The sequence below is a fragment of the Phaethon aethereus genome (assembly GCF_964289735.1).
Source record: "Phaethon aethereus genome assembly, chromosome: 4".
NCBI lineage: Eukaryota > Metazoa > Chordata > Aves > Phaethontiformes > Phaethontidae > Phaethon > Phaethon aethereus.
In genome coordinates, this window is record NC_138578.1 from 2844992 (window position 1) to 2867371 (window position 22380).

The window sequence follows — 22380 nt, forward strand, 5'->3', positions numbered from 1 at the left end:
AGTACTCTGAAAGATGGGGCATAAAGTCGCAGGCAGCTCCTTCCCGTCCAGCGATTTAGACATTCTGCTCCTTTGAAGGGTACAGCGGCAACAAGCGATCAAAAAACCGGGCACGCAGACGGGGCAGGGTGGCAACTTTACGTACGTTGAAATTGTCTACTGCATCTGATCAAACTTAACGAACGTGTGACAGTCAGTCAATCAAGTGGCATGAAAAGATACCTGATAACCTCATTCTTCCACATCACAACATTAGCACTGTCATATAATCCCTGGGGGAGGATGGAGGGATTCAATCAAGGGGGAAAAAAAAGAAAGTTGAAAATAGAAGTTGAGCATTACCGACAACTATTGGTAAGGGCGTATGCGTGCAAACACGCTGATCTTGGAAAAGCTTAATTCTTCAAATAGAATTCAACAGAATAAGTAGGCAGGGGCAAAAGCTTGTAAGGAGAAAGCTAAATGCTGGGCATCTGGCTGCGAGTGCAACCAGACCAGGAAATCTGTCTTAGCCACCGATGGGCTACTGTTTTCTCAGGTTAACAGAGTGAACAGCGTTTGTTCACCCGCCGAGTCGCCGGTTACCCCCACCAACGGCAATAATACTCTAGAGAGACCTATTACCTAAAGAATAACTCACGCCTTCACGTGGAGCTGAGTAATCAAGGAGAGAACGACGGTCGTACTCACTTGCTCCAAATAACTCCTTGTGCACCTCTAACACCACGGCAACTCCGATGTTGTCCTTTGTCATCACTCTGTTTAACATAGCTTCTGAACCTTCGGAGTTAGCCATCGCCACTTGGTTGAACTCCACTGTATGCTTCTGCACCAGCGTAAATCTGGTGAAACAGAGAGAATCGCACGTGAACGCGTGTGACCTATAGCTACGTGAAAAGACGTGGTTTCTATCGGCACTCCGGTCTACCACGTCCAAGGAGAGAGCCTGCAGGACAGGGTGAGGCACGTTTCTTTCGTCCTCTCGTTTTATAAAGTAAAAACAGTTCTAAGAAATATTCCCCCAGTCAGGGTAGAGCGCTCGGTCTGGCAAGTGAGATGGTCTCACGGGAGATGAGATACCTGGGGTTTAGGAAGCATTTACTTGTTTCGGCGTAGCACTCTGAGAGGACTATTCAGAGCAACGCTCAGAGGTTATCGCACCTCCTCAGGAGTGTTCTAGACAAAAAATTAAGATGAGATGGTAATTAAAGGCTTGCCTTTTACTTTGGGCAAATGCATTATTAAAAACCAGCTTCTTTCAAACCACTGGCTACCTCCATTAGTTTTGTGAAATTGTTTTTTCATTCCTTTCCAGCCTTAGGATGCCCGAAAATGCCTGGCTTCAGGACAAACTGAAGGCTACCTATTGAAAGGTGGGGTTTTTTTTGTTTTGTGCTCTAAGAAAATTTAAAAAGAATATCATTAGTCTTCTGTTTTTACCTGTGAGAGCCACAGCGTAATAACAAGTTCTGTATATATCCTTGTTAGTATCAAGGTTTGAAAACCGTCAGTTGTGTGTTTTCACAGACTTGCTCTATTTAAAACCAGTCCCGTTGTTTTTATACATGGTCTGAAGGGCGTATTTTTGTTTCTGGAATCAGTGAAAACTCTGGAAGGGAGCTAAGGCTTTGCGAAACTCCCATTCTAATTACTGAGAACGGTTCCGAGGGACTATTCAGAGGGATACTCGGCACGGTACAGCCCGTGAGCAGTTTACACGGAGGAGAAGTGTGAATGCCAGCACCTCTCCTCCCCTCCAAATAGTTTGATGCTTTAGTGTAGCAGAACTTTTTGGATCGGGTATTCAGTAACGTAATGTTTCGATTAGGAAAAGCAGAGAATATTCTGTGATCCTTTGGCAGCAATACATCTTTTAACACCTGAAGGTTAAGCCAGCACAGCTTACAGATCTTTAAAGATTAATCTTAGAGGGGTGAAACTTTTGTCAAGCAAGGCAAAAGTTTGTAAAGAAGGCGAGGTATTTATCAGATCAGCCAAAAAATGTGCGCGTGAAGCACTAAAGTTTTTAATCATACTAGCTCTCCTGCAACTTCCGCGTTTCTGAAGAGATATCTTTGCCCATAGTCCGAAAGGAATGGAAGGACTCTCTTGCAAATAGAGCGGCCAAAGGGAAGGGAGGATCGGTCTTTGCAGTGACCGTTATCTTTTGTTTTACAGCGGCAGTACTTTGGTTACTACGTACCCTCAGAGAGGAAAGCTTTCAGACCTAAATCAAGCTGGTTTTAATGTAGTTTTAAAAAGCTGCTTCTGCCCCTTACTTTTCAGTTTTGAAGAATATTGCACAGCCATCCACATGCTTTTTCTCCTGCTCCGACATGATTTTGGCACGTGACTTTGGAGAAAAGAATCCATCGTATCCTCGTTCTTTCAAGGCTGGCAGAAAAAGGGTGAAGTATTGCTCTGTTTCCACTTCCTGGAATTGAACACAAATACCTTAGGCTAACAAAGTCACGTCAACCCTTCCTATCGCTGTACGGCAACTTGGGCCTGCCTTGGCTTGCAGTCAGCAGCTCTCACCGAAGCGAAAGGCTTCTGTTTGCACACATCATGTCACTTCCTAGATTAATGGCCTGCTGGAAACAGATTTGCATTCCTGAATATCCTGGAATCCCCCCAAAAGAGAAAGTGACAGGTGCATTTTGAATAGCAATAGATTACACCTGATATTTTTGACATCTGAATGCAGATACCGTCCTAGGTGAAAACTTCTGAGAGGCAGACAAATACCCAGCAGCAATTAATATTTAATCTGGAGAGCTCTTTCGCACAAGGGTGTCTCACTGTTCTGTAACAATACATTTTCTTTGTAGTGACATTTGGTCTCCAAGAGGATTTCAGAGGTTGATCTCTTGAGGTTTTCAGACCAAGGGAACTACTCTCTTCTTGTGCGAGACTTTTTCTTGCCAGAACTTGCTTAAAAAACTAAAGATCAGTTGAAAGGCAGAAGCGTTCAACTGTTCTAAACGTCGGCAATCGATTTCTAGTAACGCGGCAGGATACACGTACCAATGACAGTCGATATTTGACTTTGAGAGGCCTCTTGTTTGCCAGTGAGAGTATTTTTGAGACTTTAACTTCTGTACCGAGCCGGAATGGACTAGGCGTAGTGGCATTTGGGCTTATAGCATCCTACGTTCTCCCCTTCTGCAGAAAACCCCGTACACCCAGAGGGAGGATATTTAGGATGCTCATCTGAGGGGGAAAAGACCCAGAACTTGCAATGCAAATAACCGACTAATTTAGCTGATTTTATCTCACTTACCTTGTCTCATTCCATAAAACACAAGCCAATGCGTAAACAAGGACCTGCACACACAGCTTGTATTGGTAAGCCCTGGAACGCGTTGGCAAGCAGGCGAATGCGGTGTTTTCAGGGGAGCATTTCATTCCGAAGGTGGAAGTTAATGTTTTCTCTTTCGGATGAAAACTACAGTTATCTTCCACTTACCTGAAGGCTAATGATATCTGCATCACAGTTGACGATTTCTTCCATGATTCCCTTTTTTCTATACTCCCAGTTGAGCGCCCAAGACGGGCAGTAGCCGTAGAGCTGCCGGGTGGCATATTTATCACACAAGACATTGTAACACATAACTGTGAATGAAGCTGGAAGGAAGGAAGGAAAGGGAAAGGTTATCGCCCTCTGAAGATTACAAATGCTGAACTTATTCAGGCTGAAATACTGAATCGTACACGGTCTCTTCTGGAGGGCCTACCGAACGCAAGTCAGTGGGCTTCTTCCACTGAGCGTTTCATGAGCGGGAGTAAAAAAGGCCCTGCTGAGCCAGCAGTTACCACGTAAGGCTAAACTCTTCCTGTAAAAAAATCAGCCTTACTACCAAAACGAGAGGGCGTCACGTGCGTCACAGAGCAATGCAATCCCATTTTGCGATACAGCAACTTCAGGCTTAAGTGAGCTGTACAGTTCTAAAGCAAAAGCAAAACCAAGCCGCTAAAGAAGCTGTTACTGTGCCACGATACCACAGCATCAGAGCGAAACGCTGCTTCAGAACACTTTGTTTTTAAGCAGTCGGATTCCAAAACATTTGTACAAGTTTCCTAGCACCCCTACGACGTTTCTAAGTTAGATCAAGTCGTACCTGCGTCTGTCAAGTCTAAGGGGGGAAGAGAGGTCTGGGTGAGGGCAGGGAATGAAGTCATAAATTAGCAAGCCCCTAATACATTATTTGGTTGCATTTGGGGGGAGAAAAAAAAAGAAAAGAGAGAAGTCAGCATGCCGCTCATCCGATCATTCACCTTGAAACACACTTCTTTCACAGACAAACTTCTCAACTCCTTTAGATTTTACACCAAGAAAGAGATATAGGTAAATGCAACATCCTAGCACCACGCCACTGGAAAAGACTGCTCATATTTGCAGGGAAAGAAGTGAAGTTTCGCCACGAGGCTGCCCCACAGCTGTATTTTTTATACTCGTAGTCAAAGACGACTTCCCCTGTTCGGTTGTTTCAATTTTTTAACAACCAATTGGCTTGTAACAGTTTCTAACCGTGAAATATTCCACGGCTCACTTGCCTAACGCTACGCTTTCTAATTTTTCTGTTAGAAAGCTAATGCTTTCTAATAACGGAAAATGCCAAAAGTCCTTAAAACTCCACTGAGAGACTGACTTGTAAGGGAATTCGAAACAGAAATGCAGAAGTTAACATTGTGGTGGCTTACAGGGCTTTTGGCATTTTCCGTTTCTTCCTGGTTTTTTTCTGGCTTGTTGTTCTTTAATATTAAAAAAGCGACAGATGATCTTAACTGCAACATGAGCCTGTCCTACCACATGACCGCGTTAAGTTTTGAAGACCCACCGTCTTCAGGTCTGTAAAAAGAAACAGTACGGAGGACTGCCACGTTATTCTTTCTGGTTATTAATCTGATCTTCTGCAACAACAATATGAGCAGTTTTTATTCTTTATACAAGCTCACGGATGCTTTCTGAGGGCTATATTCAGGGTGCGCAGGGGAAGAAGAGCCGGTGGATTGGGACAGCCTGAAGAAATGCTGCCTCTTGCACTTTACCAAAAGCAACAATAGAGGGCATTAAACTAACTTCAGTACCAGGCACTCCACGGCTTTACTTGCAGATAGGAACTTCTCAAGGTCCCACTTTAGACAGCCTGGGTGTGGACACGGTATTTGTATACAGTTATTTTAGAGTTGTTATTATTTCTGAGAGATGAGTCTTTTTAAAATAAGCTCTTTTGCTCAGGCATCTGTGGCTGGAACAGTTATGAAAAAGCCTAACATGGAAAAGAAGTGACCGGCATCCCATTCAAATTACAGAAATGATGTTTATCGCATAGCCATATGGTAATTGTTTTAGTACAAATGAACACAAATTGCTATTTGCAATGCGATCCGTGCAAGCCAGAAGACTTCTCTGAAAATAAAGCTAAAAAAAAAGGTTTTCAGCGCATCGTTGTGTGAAAGAAAGAACCGCAGATTTACCTGAGGGCAGAATTTGGTCTCGTTCTTTTAAAGTAATCCATGGCCTTGGAGGCAGCTGCTCTGGATGAACTAAAAAAACGTAAAACAGCGATTAATTCAGCATTTGTATTTGTAAGTTACAATTGCTAAGTTAAAATGATGACTGAACAATAATGTTCCACGCTGGACTTTGCATCCCCAACTCCCTTTTTACGCTCCAGGGGAGGCAAAACTAATTTCAACGGTTAGCTATAGTAACAGCAGATTTGTCAGACGTAAGATTCACGACTGTTTTTGTCTCTTGCTTTCAAATCTAGAAGCGCCACCGAAATAGTCCTGCACCTTGAACATAGGGCTGAAGAAGGAGGGGTGAATCCCGTAGTCGTTCTGACATGCTACACTCCCCTTCTCCAAGAGCCTCGTTCCTGCTGTGTTTTAACTTAATTGACATCAAGTGGTAAAACCGAAAGCTCAGTTACAGAACCACAAAGCGGGATTTAAGTCAGGTATCGGATATTCTTAATCACTTTGGTATTTCTAGATCTAAGTTTGACATTCGGCTTGCATTTGGATTATAACTTCCAGTGGAAAGTATCAAAATGGCTTGAGCAAAGAAGACCTTGCACTTTGTCGGTAATCGAAGGGTATCAAACAGAACAGCGGGAACAACTGCCTCTAACACGGTAACACGGGAAAAGCTTAGACAATATATGTCAACCTCTTCCGCTGTGTGCGAGTGTGCGTTTGTGTGTACGGTTGGAACCGCTCGACAAAAACACAAAAGCAGATAGAAAATACTCTCCCTTCAGCGGTTCGCATTCCTGTTTTAGCAGCAAATACTGTGAGAAATGCATGCTTTTAAACCACTTCTGTCAATCAGAGTTGTAGGGCTGTCACCTGCTAGATTGTCAAGCATGTAGTTCAGTAGCTTTCGAGTTCCGTCCGGATCCTGGTAGAGGCTGAGAATATCTTGTGATAAAGGATTGCCTGCCAACAGCATAAAACAACAACCGGGTGATTAGCTGCCTGACTTTCTTGAGGCTTTCCAATCAAAGAAAATCTCCCATAATGAGAACAGACAAATTGACCCGGGAGATAGTTAGGTTGCTTAACTTGGAACCATAGACTACCACGGTAACAGATGCTACAGCAAGAGCCGGCACACATAGACTTTCTTTCTTTGACTCACCTCAATCAATAGTACAGTAAGTTAAAGGCTTTATTTACTTATCTACAGATTTGAAAAAGGTTCATAAGGACGTTTAATACCATTAAAAAAGAAAAGCCTTGTTTTACAAACTGGCCGGTCGTTTTTGCTACAAGCTTAATATCTCAAGTGAACTGTAAGAAAATGTTGAGGTAGTACACAGCCCCCTCAGTAATTCAAGAGTACTCATACGAATATTGCACTGTGAAGAACTCGCTCACCTTTCAAACCTAGGGTTTGTAGCTGGAAGAGCCGTCCAAGTTCATAAGGCAAAACCCGTAACAGATTGTTATTTAAAAGCAATTCCCTGCAGCAAATGCAGAAACACTTTTGATGAGTATCACTTCAGAAGAAAACTGTTAAAGCGCTATATGCCGCTCATCTTCAAAGATGACACTTTTCACCCTGAGTTTTTTGTATTGTGGAAAGATATGCCAATCTTCCCGTTTCAAAGCGCGACCAAAATACTTTCATACCCACAAAACCCTCAAACCACGAAATTAAATCGGGGAGAATTTAAACAGCAGGCAATGCCCAAGTCTCAAAGAATGTTTCAGAGCAGAAGACTACATAGCTTACAGACATGCATCTGTAGAGATCAGAGAAGTGTAATAAACCCAGAAGTAATTATTAGAACTGAACATTTGCACCAATCCTGTATTTTTCAGAATTATTCTAAACACAAGAATGGAAAGCAAAATAAAATTCTCGGTCCCAATCCCAGAATATAGATTTTTTGAAAAGTTACAGAGAATAAATTCTCTCACCTGAGAGATACCATGTTTCCTAGTTCTGCTGGTAAACTTCTGAGTTTGTTGGATGACAGGTCCAGGTAAACCAGGTTATGAAGCTTGGCAATATCAGGTGGAATGCGAGTAAGATTATTGTCATTGAGGTGCAGAGCAGTCAAGTGCGTCAGCGACCAAAGCGACGTACTCAAGCTCCGCACTCTACCTAAAAAAGAAAAGCAAAGAACCACCTCCTCAGTCAGGTTTGCACTCTCAAGCCATCAGATACAAACTATGGGGAATGTCAGAATATGGGATTTCCAGTGTGGAAACCCTACCACTTCAGTGGAACGCTCAGTGACGCTTGTGGAAGATACCTTCGTGTAGCTCTTCTACGAGCAGACTTTAAATAATTATCTAACCCTTCCCAGTTAAAAAGACAGAGACAGAGGTACAGCTCTAGGGAAGCTGACGTGCTACCCAAAAACTCACGTCCAATCTGAGCTGGTGTTTTAAATCAGCTGGGCTGCATTATCAAGCTCGAAGGCAATCTGGTAAGTCAGTTGCTCCTCCGCCCCCAACTCAGAAAAACTGGTTTCACAACAGGATCCCCTATCGGAAAGCGTCTCGTGCTATTTTGGGGTACCGACAGCTCTGCCGAACCAAAATTCAAAACCAAACCCACTCACCCGAGATCTCTAATTCAGCCCAGTGCGACTTCTTCCCATTGGCTACCTCTTCCGCTGACATGATGGTGTAAATTCTGCGAGGATCTGGAGGATCATATTTTTCCTTTGGCATCCCTGTTAGTCTGAAAGAGCACGACAAGCATTACGGATCTGCCACGCGACAGCATTTCTTCATTTGTAACCCGCCAGGAGATTACCTTTCCCAGTGACACCCCGCAAAAACACACGCCCTGGAGTTTACGTACGATAAATATTATGCTGACGCCAGCCCAACTGCTCCCAGCGCATGGAGCTAAGCAGGTGCTCAGACCTTTGCAGAATACGGGCCCGTAACGGAAAAGGGCATTTCTTCCTACAAAGTTTGGTTTTCTGCAGTCATCCGCAGCGCTACCTTGTGCTGCCCCGATGCAGGCTTTCCCGGATTTCCTAGTTTATCCCCCAGACCGAAGCGTAACCTACATCATCGCCGAGTTATTTGCCACGTGCAGAACCCGCAGACAAGACAAGAGGCGAAATCGCAGGGATTGCTCCCTCCTGTAGTTTTTCACAGGGAACCAACGATTGAAGGGAAGGCTATTCTCTTTACTTTTACAGCAATTATTTTCAGCTTACACAGTCCCCCTTTTGCACTGCACTTACACAATCGCAGTAGGTAGGCGAATTAGCTCCATTTGTCCATTAACTATCTACCTTGTCGGCTTTGTGCTTTTTCATGCTCAGTATCAGTCAAGACCTTTTTACTCCTAACGGCCTAGGAGACATGAAACGAGCTCGGGTAAAATTCTCATTAGCTGTTCTTATGCATACAGGGCTTCAGCCCCGTCCAAAACTTCAGTATCCGATGCACTCCTGTCTTAAGGGTGAGCTTGTCGTGCACACACAAATGCAACCGATCTCATTTGCCAGATTCTTGCCAGAAGAGAGCTCCGATGTCCCGTTCAAAAAACATACACTTTCCAGATGTCACGGGGGGAAGTTTCCCTCCATACCTCCCCAGACTGTGTGCTGAGAGAGACCGGGGGTGGGAAGAGGGGTTCTTCGGTTTTAAAACACAAGGTTAGCTAAATTTGCTCTTCGCGGGTCTATTCCCGCCCAGACACACACAAGACACAAACCTTGATTTTATACAGATCCAAAGCAGCCGGTCTACATTTTTTCCCTCATACATACGTCTCTACTACAACGGGCTGCAGTAGCTGCGAAGCTCTTAAAACAACTATAACTTGTTCGATTTGCTGAACTGACGGGACAGAGAACTATGAAGAATTTGTTGAAAGCAGTTCAGGGTTTTTTTCAGCTAGTCCAACTAAACAAAGATCACACGTCCCCTTTAGGAGCTTAAAGAACTGCAGTTTTTTCCAACTGATGCAGATAGCCAAAACTGCGTTCCGGCATCGCGTGGGAGCCAGGGTTGTCAGGGCCGTCCCCTGCGAAGGGTCTCGGTTACGGGTCTGGTGCTTCCTCCCCCAACGTTAAGGCTCCCTGTTGCAAGCGCAGGGCAGATGCGAGCCCCACGTCTAATTATAGTCCGCTTCTATTTACAGGTGAAGTCATACGGCGTGGAAAGCTACAGGGTAAGAGGATTCTGCGCTCACGCTGCTCAGCTGCAGCAATTCAGTTCGATGCGATGAATGAAACGGATTACTTAAGGACACGGGATTAGACCCGGAACCCTTCGATCCTCCTTTCAGAACCCCAAAATCGGGGACGGTACTTCCCGACACAACCAGAGTTACAGGCTGTGCTTCGGGAGTGCTAAATCTCCAGAGCTCGGAGTTTGCCGGATTTATCTTCACTGTTAAACACGTGCACGTGCAGAAGCAGGGAGCAGCCCCGGCCCCAAGAACAGATCACTCACAGCCCCTGGGGAGAGCCACCAGAGCCCTAATTTCACCTTTTCTCCAGGGCATCCTTGCCCTTAGACACGTATGGAAGTAATCCACATTCCAGCCAGTCTCGACACGGCTCTTCCTGGATTTTGCTAGACCCCTGGAGCCGAGCAGAGTCATCCAGCAGCGCCGTGAATCACTGCCGAGTCGGGGGGCCAAGACCCGAGCACTGGGAGAGCCTGCAGTCCCTGGCAGCTGCGGCGAGCACGGTCCCGGTCCCAGCGCCTGCGAGGAAACAGGCGGCAACGCTACCGCACTTTGTATTAAAGCCTAATTACTTGGAGTGGCACCGAGCACATTACCCAGCCTGCTACTCAACAGCAATTTCATGTGATACGCACCCGAACCAAGACCACAGTCCTAGCGTTTTAGACGCGGCATAAGCAGAGCGAGTCCGTCCGTGCCAAAAACCAGCACCTTAGTTGTTGCAGCAAGCAAAGCGTCACGTCACTGTCACGGGATTACCTGCAATGATCCTTTAATAGAAAATGAGATTTCAGTACGTGACAATATTTATTTCATCCGGAAGGCATGCTGCGGATTAGAAGGGGGAAACCTGAAGGCTGGGCGGTGAAAATCAAGCAGAATACACAAAGGATTAAGGGTTTAGGCCAGAAGGGAGTTTTTGGATCTTTAAGTCTTAATCATCAAAAATCTGAACTGACCCAGGACGGGTCTTCGCTTTGATTTTTTAATCTGTCGTATCTTAAACCGATCCGTACTTCTACCGCATCTGGACCTGGGACATGGCAAACTTTGCTGTCCGATACCCAGCGTCAGCATTTGGGTAAGCGCTCTGTGAAACACGCTCTTGCTTACTGGGTCTTCGCATTCTTGTTTTCTACAGCATAATTTTATAGTCATATCAGACCCGGGCAGATTTAAATTTCAGTTTCTGCATACTGAAACCCCTCCCTGCCCTGCACGCTGCTGGCAAAAGCGTTGGCCACGGTTGCTGCCTACGGGCTTCTCAAGGTGCATTTCCAGCTAAAAAAGCAAGCGGGAATTTATTTGTATTCCCGCTCGCCGTTTCATCTCAAGCCAGACGCAGATGGCTAACGGCTCAGCAAGGCTCAGGCCAGCCAGGGGTCCTTGCTGTCGCACGCACGTCGATTCAAAGTCGTGAAGCGGCAAGCGGTCTCCTCCAGCTGCTGAGCAGCCTCGCTGGAAACCAGAGCGGGGCTTGGCGGTCCCACTGCCAGACCCCAGCAGCTTCCCTCCTCCGCAGCGGGGCAGGAGTTGGACAAACATCCCAGGGCCTGGTGATGAAGCCTTTAAAACCGCGGCGGTTAGACCATCTGAGTCACCCCATACTCATCCATACCTGCCCACGGGCCAAGAGATGACCACTGACCGGGTGACACCATCAAAAAGCTTCAGGATTACAGTTTCCTCCTTGGCAGGGAACCCGATGAAATTGTGTTGAAATACCACTCGTTATGAGAAGCGCTCCGCCAATTTAAAGCGATTTGCGGCAGTCAGACGCCCTCCGATGAGACGACCCCTGAACTGCGAGTCAAACGACATGCGCATTTTTTCAGATATTAGTCACTTTAATATTATTTTGAAATAGTAGTGAGTCAAACGAGCATCGGTGTAATTTCCACAGTTACAGAAAAGGGAAAAGAAACCTAAATCAAATACACTTTTTTTTTCCTTCTGCGTAACAGCAACATTAAGCAAGACTTGAAAGCCACCACATGTCATTTTTTTGAAGCAAAAATGAATTCTGCCCGGGTTCGCAACTCCCAGCATCCCCATCTCCCTCTCTGCTTGTCCTGGAACTAAACCAGAGCCCAGAAATCCCAACCTATTTTTGCTCGGTCTTCAGGGAGCTACACCGAGTTGCCTGAATCAGTTAACCCCCAAATCGGACACGTACTAGCCCTGTCACAAGGAACAAAGCAGGAAGACCCAGCGAGGGACGTGGGAACTGAAGTAGCACTGATTTTGGTCAGCTTGAGCTGTTGCGGAGTCGCACCCTGCAGGTCTAAGCAAGGCCTTTGCGAAAATTCAGCTAACACAGGTGTGACACGAGCAGAATATGTGCACTCTCAGTTTCTCTGCATTGCAAATAGGACCAAAAAAAAAAATTCTTGACAGCTTTTCTTCTAAAGAGTTCCTTTGGAAAACTTTTGAAGCTCCTAAAACTTGCTCTCCGCTACAAACCCAACCATGTAAACTGAAATAGCATGACCCCGATGCGATGTAAATTAAAGAAAACCTGAACATGAAAACGTCGGCGCATTAGTAAGAACAATATTTAAGCTCTGAACAGACTTTGAAATCTGGGGGTTCCTAACAATGTCATGCTTATGCACTCTTTGGCTACAAGCCCACCCCCAAAAGCCTAGAGATGACTGGCATAGCAGGGTTACTCAGCTGAAGCCTAAGTATGGTCCCAGGTGAACTTAAGCAGCTCCAGCTCAGCTGGTTATAAAAAGGGCTAGGGAGAAGCTGCTTGGTTTTGAAGTGTTGCAAGCAGGAGGTTTGCGTTCTCCCTTTTTGTACTCTTGCTTTTATGTGCTCTTGTGTTTGCTGGGTTTTGTGTTACGGAGTATGCTGACTATCAGTTAAAAGCCAAAATAGGAATAATGTACCGGTACTGAAAGTGTGCTGAGCATCGAAGAAGAAAGTTTAGAGCCATTGGGCTGTGCCACAGGCTTTTACTGTGAAGATGCTGGTTTTGGGGCAATAAACGGGAGCTTCTGCACACTCTGTGTTTCAGACAACCAGGTAATAACAGAAAAGAGCACAGCTCTTCTGTGCTTAACTATCTGAGGCCTTCTCAAGTTATACAGATTTGGAGAAATGAGATAGGGAGGGTATAGTTAGCAGTATGAAATATAAACTGTGGGGTTTTTTTCAGGGAGAAGCTGAAGGCAGCCCTGCAAGTTGCATTGACACAAGAAGAAAAGAAGGGCTTTATGCTAGGGATTAAGAAATTTCTTAACTCATAGTGGTTTTGGGTTGGTTTTTTCTTTGTATGGGTGGGGGAAATCAACAGCAGCTGTGAACATATAAAATCTTTTCTGTTCCAGAGCACATTCAAACACAGCACAGTAAGTATCTCAGGGTTGCTATGAGAGAGGAACTGCATCACTATCATTTTTAATAAAGTCAGATCTCTTGTTCCGAAGGCAAATATCTCCCATCAAGCAGAAGGATTAACGGATGTCCAGCGGAAAGAGAAAGGCTGCTCAAAGCTGTCCAGATTATTTGGTATTTATGTTGCAGGGGGACTTTGAAGCCGGATAGGTCAAAGTCCCTTAGAGCTATGTGCTGCTGCAAAACAATGACTAGTCCCTTCCCCAGAGAGGCTGAAGATGCGTTTCTTAAATTACAGTGACTGTAATGTGTTTTTTCCGTTTAAGTTCTTTCACACCTCAATGCACAAATGAATTGTCTGATTGTAACGAGCCAGCAAATTGAAAAGAGCTGCAACTTCGTCCCGCTTCAGCCCTGTGTTCACGGATATGTTGGCACAACTCAAAATCCTTGCCTCCAGCAGAGTGACGTTCTTTGTGATTGATTTTTTTTTTTCAGTCTCTGTGTATAGATGAGTCAAACTGCCAAAGCATTTTGAAAACTGTCCAGCAGACGGCCCTGAATCATTCCTCCTTCCTCTGTGCGGTAACAGCTTACTGTCCATCCACTTCCATATGGTGATCCCTCCCAGGAATTAAAAATCTTGCTGGCTGACGAGGCCAGAGCGTGTGCCTGCACGTGTGTGCACACGGGCAGATGTTATTTAGTGTTGGAAAGTTGGGCCACAAGCTGGAAAACAGAGCCATTTTTTATCTATGTATCTTGTAAACAGGACCACATGGTTGCGAAGGGAGGAGAGGGAGCCCGTTCCTTCTGCAATAAGCGTACTCTGTTTTTAAATGAGCGTATGGCCAAAGTTTCCCCACCTCAGCCTCCTGAAGGGGAGGCACAGCCAATACCAGCAAAAACTGACTTAGAGTGCTTTGGGGGGGAATGAAGATGAAGAAATTAAGGTAATTGTTTAAGGGTCTGTTAAGAGGATTTAAAACCAAACTGCCAGTACTAGGATATGTATACATGTGTTAGCTTAAGGTGAACTACTTGGTAAATCTAGTATCTAGTGTATATATACTAGCAAGAAAATATGCGTGGGGAATTTTGATTAGTCTTTTGCTTGGATCTGGATTTTTTTCACAGTGCTCTCCTGCAGGAACATGTTCCACCACGTCTGCATGCGCTATCTCTACCAAGCGTCCAACGAGCACCGCGAGTCTGTCAACAAAGGTAGGGTCTCTCTTCAGTTGCTAATTCCAAGTGACCCGAATGGGACTAGAGATTATCAGTGGAACGAATATATGTGCCTCATGGCTTTCTTTAATTAAAGGAAAAAAGAGAAAATGAGCATTTTGTTACGGTCATTTCCCAATACTGAGGTGTCAAACCATCTTTGAGGAAAGTACAATTAAAATAAATAAATAGAGACTACTTGGACACAAGTAAGCATCCTACTGACAGGAGGCTAGTTAAACAGTATGTGGAAAAAAAATCCCAAGGCAAGAGATTAAATTTGAAGTGAATATTAAGTCTAAGGAACAACAACTAAAATTCCAAGCTTAGCACCATGTAGCTAGCAACAAATGATGAAGTCCACAAGTACAACTGAAACAAATCTTTTGTTTTATAAATCTGTAAAAAGATGTGTTTATTTTCATATCATCCATCCAAGAAAAGTGTTTCTCAGGAGATGACACAATGACTCTGCTGTGCAGTGGGCTGCTCCACATGAACCCAGTAGGACTATTGATCTCTACTCGCTAGCAATCTCTTCTTTGGCAGAAAGAGTCCAAAACCACGTAGTTAGGAGAACTGTGGAAATCTGGATCACCCAAGGTCACTTACTTCTATCTCCTTTCAAGTCTGTAGCAACAGTAACTCTGCCTCTGTAGGAAACGGTAGACAGGGCTTCAGCCCCATTGGCTTCTTTTAAATAATCTGGGCTCCAAGCGGGAGCGAGACAGGACTGTACTTCTGTAATGCTGTCAGCAAATTACATCAGCTTGTACTTTTCTCATCTGCTAATGCTTTTAAAAATACAGCAAAGTAATACGGGGGTTTTCTTGAACCACATCAGTCATGCATCTAAAACCAAACTTGCTTTAGTAAGATGTCTTTGTTACTCTTAGGTTCAGTACTTAAACTCCTTAACTTGAAATTTTTAGGGAGTCTTCACTCATATTGCAAGCTGAATGTTTTAATAAAACTGCCACCTCTGCTACATGATCAAGATAAATATTAGGTGTAGAAAATGTTTCAACAAAATAAGCTTTAGAAGTAATTTTTGTAGTCCTTCCTTCCACCCATCACGAGGCAGATCTCCTTCAAGGAGTATAGCTTTATACTGCAGCTGAAGAAGGGAAAATAAGCAGAAGAGGAAAGACCTAAGTCGTGGAATCTCTATACTGATGCTGAGAGGATGAAAAGCTGTTCCTCTAAGCTATAACTGGTCAGGAGGCACGTTTGTGCTGAGAAGCTGAAGGGAGGACATTCTTACTACCATGCTGCCCCTGGCTGGCAGTTTTACCTTTGCCGTAGTCAAGGGAAACTCACAGCCATCCACCAGGTTTGGAACAAGGTCGCACAGGCAAGGGGCAGCTTCACGGAGGAAGTTCGGGGTCGGGAAGAGAGCGCTACTGCTTAATCACCTCGGCTGACAATTTGCGAAGCGCTGCCGTCCTTACCAGAGAGGTGGTAACCCTGCGAGAACCTGCACGCAGGATATTGGACTTGCACTCACCCACTCCAGCTAGCAAACCCAGAAGCATGGTGAAAAGCGCGTGTCAACAGCAAGCACAGCAGCAGTACGATGGAATTTGTCCAAACTTCGCTCCAGTTTTTATGCCATGTGGTACTTAGATGAGGCTCAGCAAGAGGAGGCGATTGAAGTTTTGCCTGTTCTGTTTCACAGACAATCCTCTCGTTGCTCATCAGTGAGTTCCAAATCGTGCGAGAGGTGCAGCAGTTCACAGGGGTCCGCTGGAGGCTGTTGTACAGAGGGACTGTTCCCAGGGATTGAAAGCAGAGTCACTGTTACCTTAACTACACAGCTTGCTTCCTTTCCCATAAGGAATTGCCTATGCCCGACACAGCGGGCATATGAACTTCAGTGGCGGTGGGGTCCCACGGGGCTTCACTTTATCACTTCAACAAGGACAATAAAAGCCCAGAGAAGCATAGAGAAGTCAGAGAAGCAAACCCTGGAGAAAAACAGCAAAAGCCAAGGGGAGGAGTGGGAAGGGAGGGAACGAGCTACATGCCATTAATTCTAGAGCCAACTGGCACTCACTTGATGGAAATGCTAATTGTCCTACTGACATACACCCACTAGTTATTTCCCCCTGTTCCCTCATCTCCTCTAAATGAAGTATAGAGTCTTTTCTTAAATCACAGGTAACACAAGAATATCCAGGTTTCCACCCTTCCTTTTCCTCTATGTCACACCCCCACTTACAAGAACAGCTGAACTATTTACTGCATGGAAATACTCCGTAGCATTATGTAGTTATTTTTAATTTCTGTACTGAATTAACATTGCAGTCCTTACTCCAAAAGAACAATTTCTGCTCTGTTTGAAAAAGTGTGTTACCTCTCATTGTGCACAGGACAACCCTTGAATATCTGCATCAAGCCTTAGAATAATATATGCCTTTGTCTGCATATGCCTTTTACACTTACTGCTTTCAAAGGAGCTCTTGGGGGCTAGTGAACATGCAAACACGGGGTGGGTAGGTAGCTCCTCAACAGCAAAGATCTAACTAACAGAAATGCATACAAGGGGTCTATTACAGGGCAAGAAGAGTTTCAACAGCCAGCCTGTAAATAAATCTAATAAGAAGCCCCCAAAGGGGTGGCTTAAATAGTACATTTATTTACACGAGTATCCCACGCTAATTGCAAGAAATGACCTGTTTGCAATGCCGCTCCGTCCCCCGGAGAGCGCCGGTCCTTTAACGAGATAGAGGACAGAGTGGCTTAAAGGATTAAGAACTGAAGTCACGGGGAGTCTGGGGAAGGAAGCAGCCAGTGCCGGATCAGTAGCAAGCATCAAGACAAAACGCTGTCCCGGGGCTGTGGGCACAGAAGACAAGCAGCCGTGCATGGCTGCCGCTTAAAGCAGGAGGTTTTCCTAGTACCGGTTTCACAGCGATAGGAGCGGGGAGACAGAAAACTCTCAACACCAAGAACTGAGTAAGCTTGCAGCGTCGCCGTGTGCGAGCACCCCTCCGAGCCTCTAGGGAAGAAGCTGGTTTATTGACAAGCCTAATCCGACATCTCAGCTCATTCGGTCGCTCGCTTAGATATGATAAAGACCCTGTTCTGGTTGGCCCGAGCCAACACCTCGTCTCGTTCAACTCTTCAGGATCAATAATTGGAGAGAGGTCAGGTATCGACCTGTTATTTTGAACAAAACTACACCAGAATTATTCATTCACGCACACCGCAGCAGCAGCTTTGAAGCGGTCTTCTCAATGAACGTTTCTTCCTTTCTTTAAAACACGATCTGAATCATCAATAACCCCTCATCCTTCAAAGAAAAGGTTGTGCTAGGAGAAAAGAACAGATGAGATTACTTCTGCGGCTACGACGTTATCTTAACCTTTAAGCGGTAGGCTGCCAAGACTTTAAGAAAATAAGCAAAGCCCAGCAGCACTTCAGCTACTCTATCCCTATACGATAGAAAGGTAACGGCCAGCTTATCATTCACAATCTGTTCTTTGCAGCAATATTTAGCCACATGGATATCTGCCACCATAAAACGTACTTCAGATACCTTTAAAGTTACAAGGCCTGCCCTGTTCAACCACAGGTAGATTTGGAGGAGTCAAAGCTCAAGATTTTAAAAGGAAGGAGGGGGGGAAGCCAGAGGAAAAAGTACAGGCCAGTAGGGGAAACTGTTGTGCAATCACTGGCACAATAAATCAGCCTTTTCTTATTACAGCCCAGTTTCAACAGGCCACGGGATGCCGTACTAGTGCCCAAAGTAGTTAGGCTGGTACGCTCAGAAGAAGAGGAGAAAGAAAAGTGATCTCTAAAACCAAGCAGTTCATAGGCATAAACACCCTTCTCGGAGGGGTATATTTACATGTACTTTATAATAAAAAAAATAAAAAAGCTTGCTTGATAGCCAGAGAAAAGCCTGTTACTTGGATATCGAAAGATAGTTCAGTTGCTTCTGTATCTGATTATGCAAATCTTTCCCCTGTGCAGTTACACCGTACTTAAACTTCCAAATAGTAGATCTCGGTTTAAAATTGATGCTGATGGGTAACGCATAGTCCTCTAGCTGCGTTCCGGCAAGGCAGAAAATGAGAAACTACAGTATCAATAGCCCAAGACAATTGCTGTGGGGACCAGGACATTCACCTCTAACAGAAAAGTGAGATGCCGGTATCTGGAGGTTAATTCACTACTAGCATCTATGAAATCTGACTGCAACAAGACGCACAAGAGCTCATCTCCAGTGGGTCAAGATGCTACCCAGTGCAGCAGGTATCTTGCTCTTTAAACCAAAATTAGCAGAAGGCTAATTCTGTTGCCCAGAACGATCGCTATAATACTTAGTTTAGTAGAGGGAAGTAGGCCATCTGGGAACAAACCCCAACGTACGCGTTAACTGGCCAGGGGCATGACCGAGAGCTGACACGAATCGCGCTCGTTCCTCTGCCAGAAGATAGGTTAAACTTGGGTGGATTCCTCTGTTCAGCCACTTGACGGGATTTCATCTGAAGCACGTGCGTTACCTAACCAGGGAATACCTTTGGCAATTTTTGCTGAAGTTTTTCAAAAAGGACAGTTTTCTGTTCTTTCTTAATATGCTAGCAAGTGAGAAGTTAATTCAAGAGTGCCCTAACGTCTATGTTTGCAAAGGCTTCCTCGCGGTCCTTTGCTGAGGATTCGGAGTTACGCAAGCCATCGGGCGCTGTCGGAAGAGCTGCGGCCCTGACGCTCCCTGTCAAGGCACTGAGGTGCTAGGAGGTCCATGTACTCAAGACATAAACTGCTGTATAAACCTGCAAAGAAGCTAATAATCGCTGAAAGCAAGTTAAAGAGGAGAAATACGGTCCGAAGCCCTAGTCCTACCAAGCGTCACTCACCACCGCTTTATAGAAACGGCGCCTAAAGCAAGAGCACAGACACAGCGGGTATGCGGAAGAGGCAGGTACAGATTCAGGAATGCTGTAGCGTTGTTGACAGCTTGAGGTTTTAACACACATAATTTTCCAAGTAGAAAATACTTGTGAGTTACAGTCATCTCCCTGCATACACGTCCAGGGTTGTTTTGTCCATACCTGCAGCTGCCATGAAGTAAGTGGCCATCGATTCAAAACTGAACGGTTCCACCTTTACACGCGTGGGGAGCTTTGTTTGGCAGCACCTAGGGCTTACTGTGGCAGGCAGAAAAACACCTAGCAGTTCATCACGGGAGTTGTTGCTGTGCAGTCTTCAAGTCAAACTGTACACGAAAAAATACATCAAAGAATGAAACGGATATCCTAAGGTCATAGCCTCGCTCAGACTTGGCTACATAGTCTGCAAAAAGGCTATATAACCTTTTAATCCGAGACATTTCAAAGAGATCTTAATACTGTAAAAAAACCCAAATCTCCTAATCTAACCACAGGTCTCAAATACTTAAAATATGTGCTTCTCTCATCCACTCAAATTATTCCTAATTTATCTGATGAACTCCACTCCTCCACAATCTTTTGCTCCAGAGTAAGGATAAGGATCATTGCACAGGTACAAAATTGTGTCTAGAGACTGGACTACTCCCAAAGGTAAGACATAATTTGGCTGGAGGAAAAACTGCAAGCCAAGCGCCATCTGACAATCTGAACCCGACTCTTCCTGGCACCTGTGACTACATTCTGGTATGTGAGAAGTTGTCTGGCCCCGTTTTCCTTCTCCTTTCTTAACTTTCCAAAACAAAAACGGATTAGAGGAAAGGCGTTCACAAGTGGAAACTTCTACTGGGTGGATAATTCATCCTGTGCTAGCTCTCTGCCACTTCCAGGGCCAGTTGTAAACCCATGTAACAGAATAAATATAAATTGAAATTTAAGGTTTAGAGGAAGTAGAAACCAGTTTTCTGGAACTACGTTCAGCACTGCCCCAACTGGCCTTTTCCTGCCCGGAGCTGCAAGTTCCACATGTCTAAGAAAATGCAAAGAAGAGTGTTTTCTTTTACCTGGAGAGCAGAGTTTCTGACAACCCTTCTACTTCTATGCCCCTTGCAAATCAGTTTTACTTTTCCTGTCTGTATCAGCAGGAAGCTCTATCTTGCAGCAGCCTGTGCCATGCGTGCAAGGGCTGAGCAATGCATACCGATACGTGCTCCGACACGAAGCGAGCGAACCAACTCTTTCTGAAAGGCCAGGAAACAGTGGCGGTTTCACAGCACCGGTAGCGGTTTCTATCTGCGTTTCTCCCCACGGATGACGGGGGTGACAACTCTACGCTTTCCTCTGAGCGTTTTAATGCTGCTGCAGCTCTCGGCCTGAAGCAACGAGAAGAGCAAACTATATTCTCCACATGTCAAGGCTGACTCAAGAGAGAAGACGTTTATTTGAGGGAGATAAGCTCCTCTCGTGCCATCGGGAACCTTACTGACTTCACGCAAGTACGTACGGCAAGCGAGTCTGGGGTGTGCTTTCTCTTCCACCCCCCAAGATCGAGCTCCCTACCTTGCACGGAAGAGACAAATGTATCTGGGGTGCTTGAATGGGACCTTTCCATGGGAAGCTCTCAAATGCCTTTTCAGGCCATGAAATCTTAGTGTTAAGCACCAGGAGGAGGAACAGCTGCAGGCCACAGAGCTGAAAACTTTAAAACCTGCAGGACCTCTCCACTGCGCTGTTTACGAAACACAGGGTGGGAATATCCAGCAAAGCATACAACGTATGTTTCTGCTTTCCCCCTTTCTCGATTTTCCTGTGAGTACCGCATGGAAAAAAAACAGCTAAAAATCTGCAGAAGGAAGTCTTCAACGTGCTTCTCTCTCTACAGCCTTCAAGCCAAGCCAGAACCCTATGAGAGAACCTTTAGATTGATGTCTTTAGGAAGGAAAAAAAGCAAAACTAATTTGTGATTAGAAGGCACAAAGATGTTCAGTCAGATGGAAGCATTCCTGAAAAGCGAGAGGAAAACTACCCGATCAGTTCATTCAGCTGCCCTAAAGGGTCAACAGCCAACTTGAGCACCGTCTCCAAATCCTGACTACTATTAACAGCTTGACCAAAAGCGGATGTTTTTGTAGTTATCTTTGTTCTTGTGGAATCTGACCAACTAAAAAAATATGTTTGAGGGACCCTGACACCAAAGCAAACGGGGGAAAAAAGAAGAGGGGGTCACTTGGCACTGTTGCTCTCAACATGAGGTTCAGGTCCCTCGCTCAGGGAAGAAACTCGCTGAAAAACGTCGTTTCAGCTGCTAATGGACACTCAAAGAAATGAAAGCAATGGAGGAGTTCTGGGTCTCAAATTTACCCAAAAGGCATGCATCTTAGCATTCACCAAATTTTGTTTAGCAGCCCATAAAAACCTCCTTTTCAAAATGATCTGTCAGTAAGGCAGGTTTCTGGAGTTGTCCAAACGTCTTAAGAAGAAAACCGAAGCCATTTTTCACGTGGGGAAAGCTCCCTTTTCAATATCAGGACTCTGTAAGGTCAAGGCCACATATCCCTTCTGTCCGTAACTGTAGGCCACTGCACGTGTATTGCGAAGCAGAAGGCAATTCCCTTTCTCCTCCGCTTTTCCTGAGGAGACCACCTTCTCCCTGCCTCCCTGCCCCTAAAGCAGACAACAAAACCTGCCTCTGCAGCAACACAAGGCTAAACATTCCTCTCTCTTCTGCAACTTGCAGAGCTGCCTCTGCCCATGAATATTTTTTGCCTTTTAAAAAGCACTTAAAATAGTTTAATCGGGTTTTTACTTTCAGGTGGTTGTAAGTAGGAGACTGGGGAGCTTTCAGCTTGCAGCAGTCGTTGCGGAAGGATTGGAGGCCAGGACAAAGGACTCTTAGTTGGCAGCTTTGGTTTGCCTTCCCCTTTCCAACACGGGCCTCCAGAGACCGCAGGTGGGTGCGTAGCTCGGGAAGGGCAAAGGCCCATGAGCTCTTCGGACGAGCGCTGCCTCCGGTAGTTTCCCAGCCATAAAAATTCCTGATGCTCCTAGCTGAAGGCATGATAGGTTTGCTTTTACGCTTGATTTAGAGTAACGAATAATCCTGATTGACAGCAGCGGGGACGACAGCAGGGTGCTCTGAAGGATTAGTCAGTTCGTGTCTGTAAACAAAGATTTGCCAATCCTCAAGCTACAAATCGGTACGGGGGACCCCCCAAAACTAAAATCCTTTCTGAAGAT

At 45.2% G+C, this 22380-nt stretch overlaps 1 protein-coding gene across 3 annotated transcripts in view; it reads right to left on the bottom strand.

Moving 5' to 3' along the window:
• Positions 1-8202, bottom strand: part of CNOT6L (CCR4-NOT transcription complex subunit 6 like) — a gene marked incomplete at both ends in the record, with an annotated part of 10664 nt that extends 2462 nt beyond the window's left edge. Inside the window, 8 exons of one of the 3 annotated variants that reach the window (XM_081999098.1) lie at positions 691-908; positions 2280-2434; positions 3470-3627; positions 5482-5550; positions 6358-6447; positions 6889-6974; positions 7435-7617; positions 8081-8202. In XM_081999098.1, coding sequence (XP_081855224.1) covers positions 691-908; positions 2280-2434; positions 3470-3627; positions 5482-5550; positions 6358-6447; positions 6889-6974; positions 7435-7617; positions 8081-8196 — 1075 coding nt within the window. Of the gene's footprint in view, positions 1-690; positions 909-2279; positions 2455-3465; positions 3628-5481; positions 5551-6357; positions 6448-6888; positions 6975-7434; positions 7618-8080 lie in introns of all 3 variants that reach the window. The other 2 variants (XM_081999097.1, XM_081999096.1) reach the window with 2 other exon arrangements.
• Positions 8203-22380: the final 14178 nt, after the last annotated feature.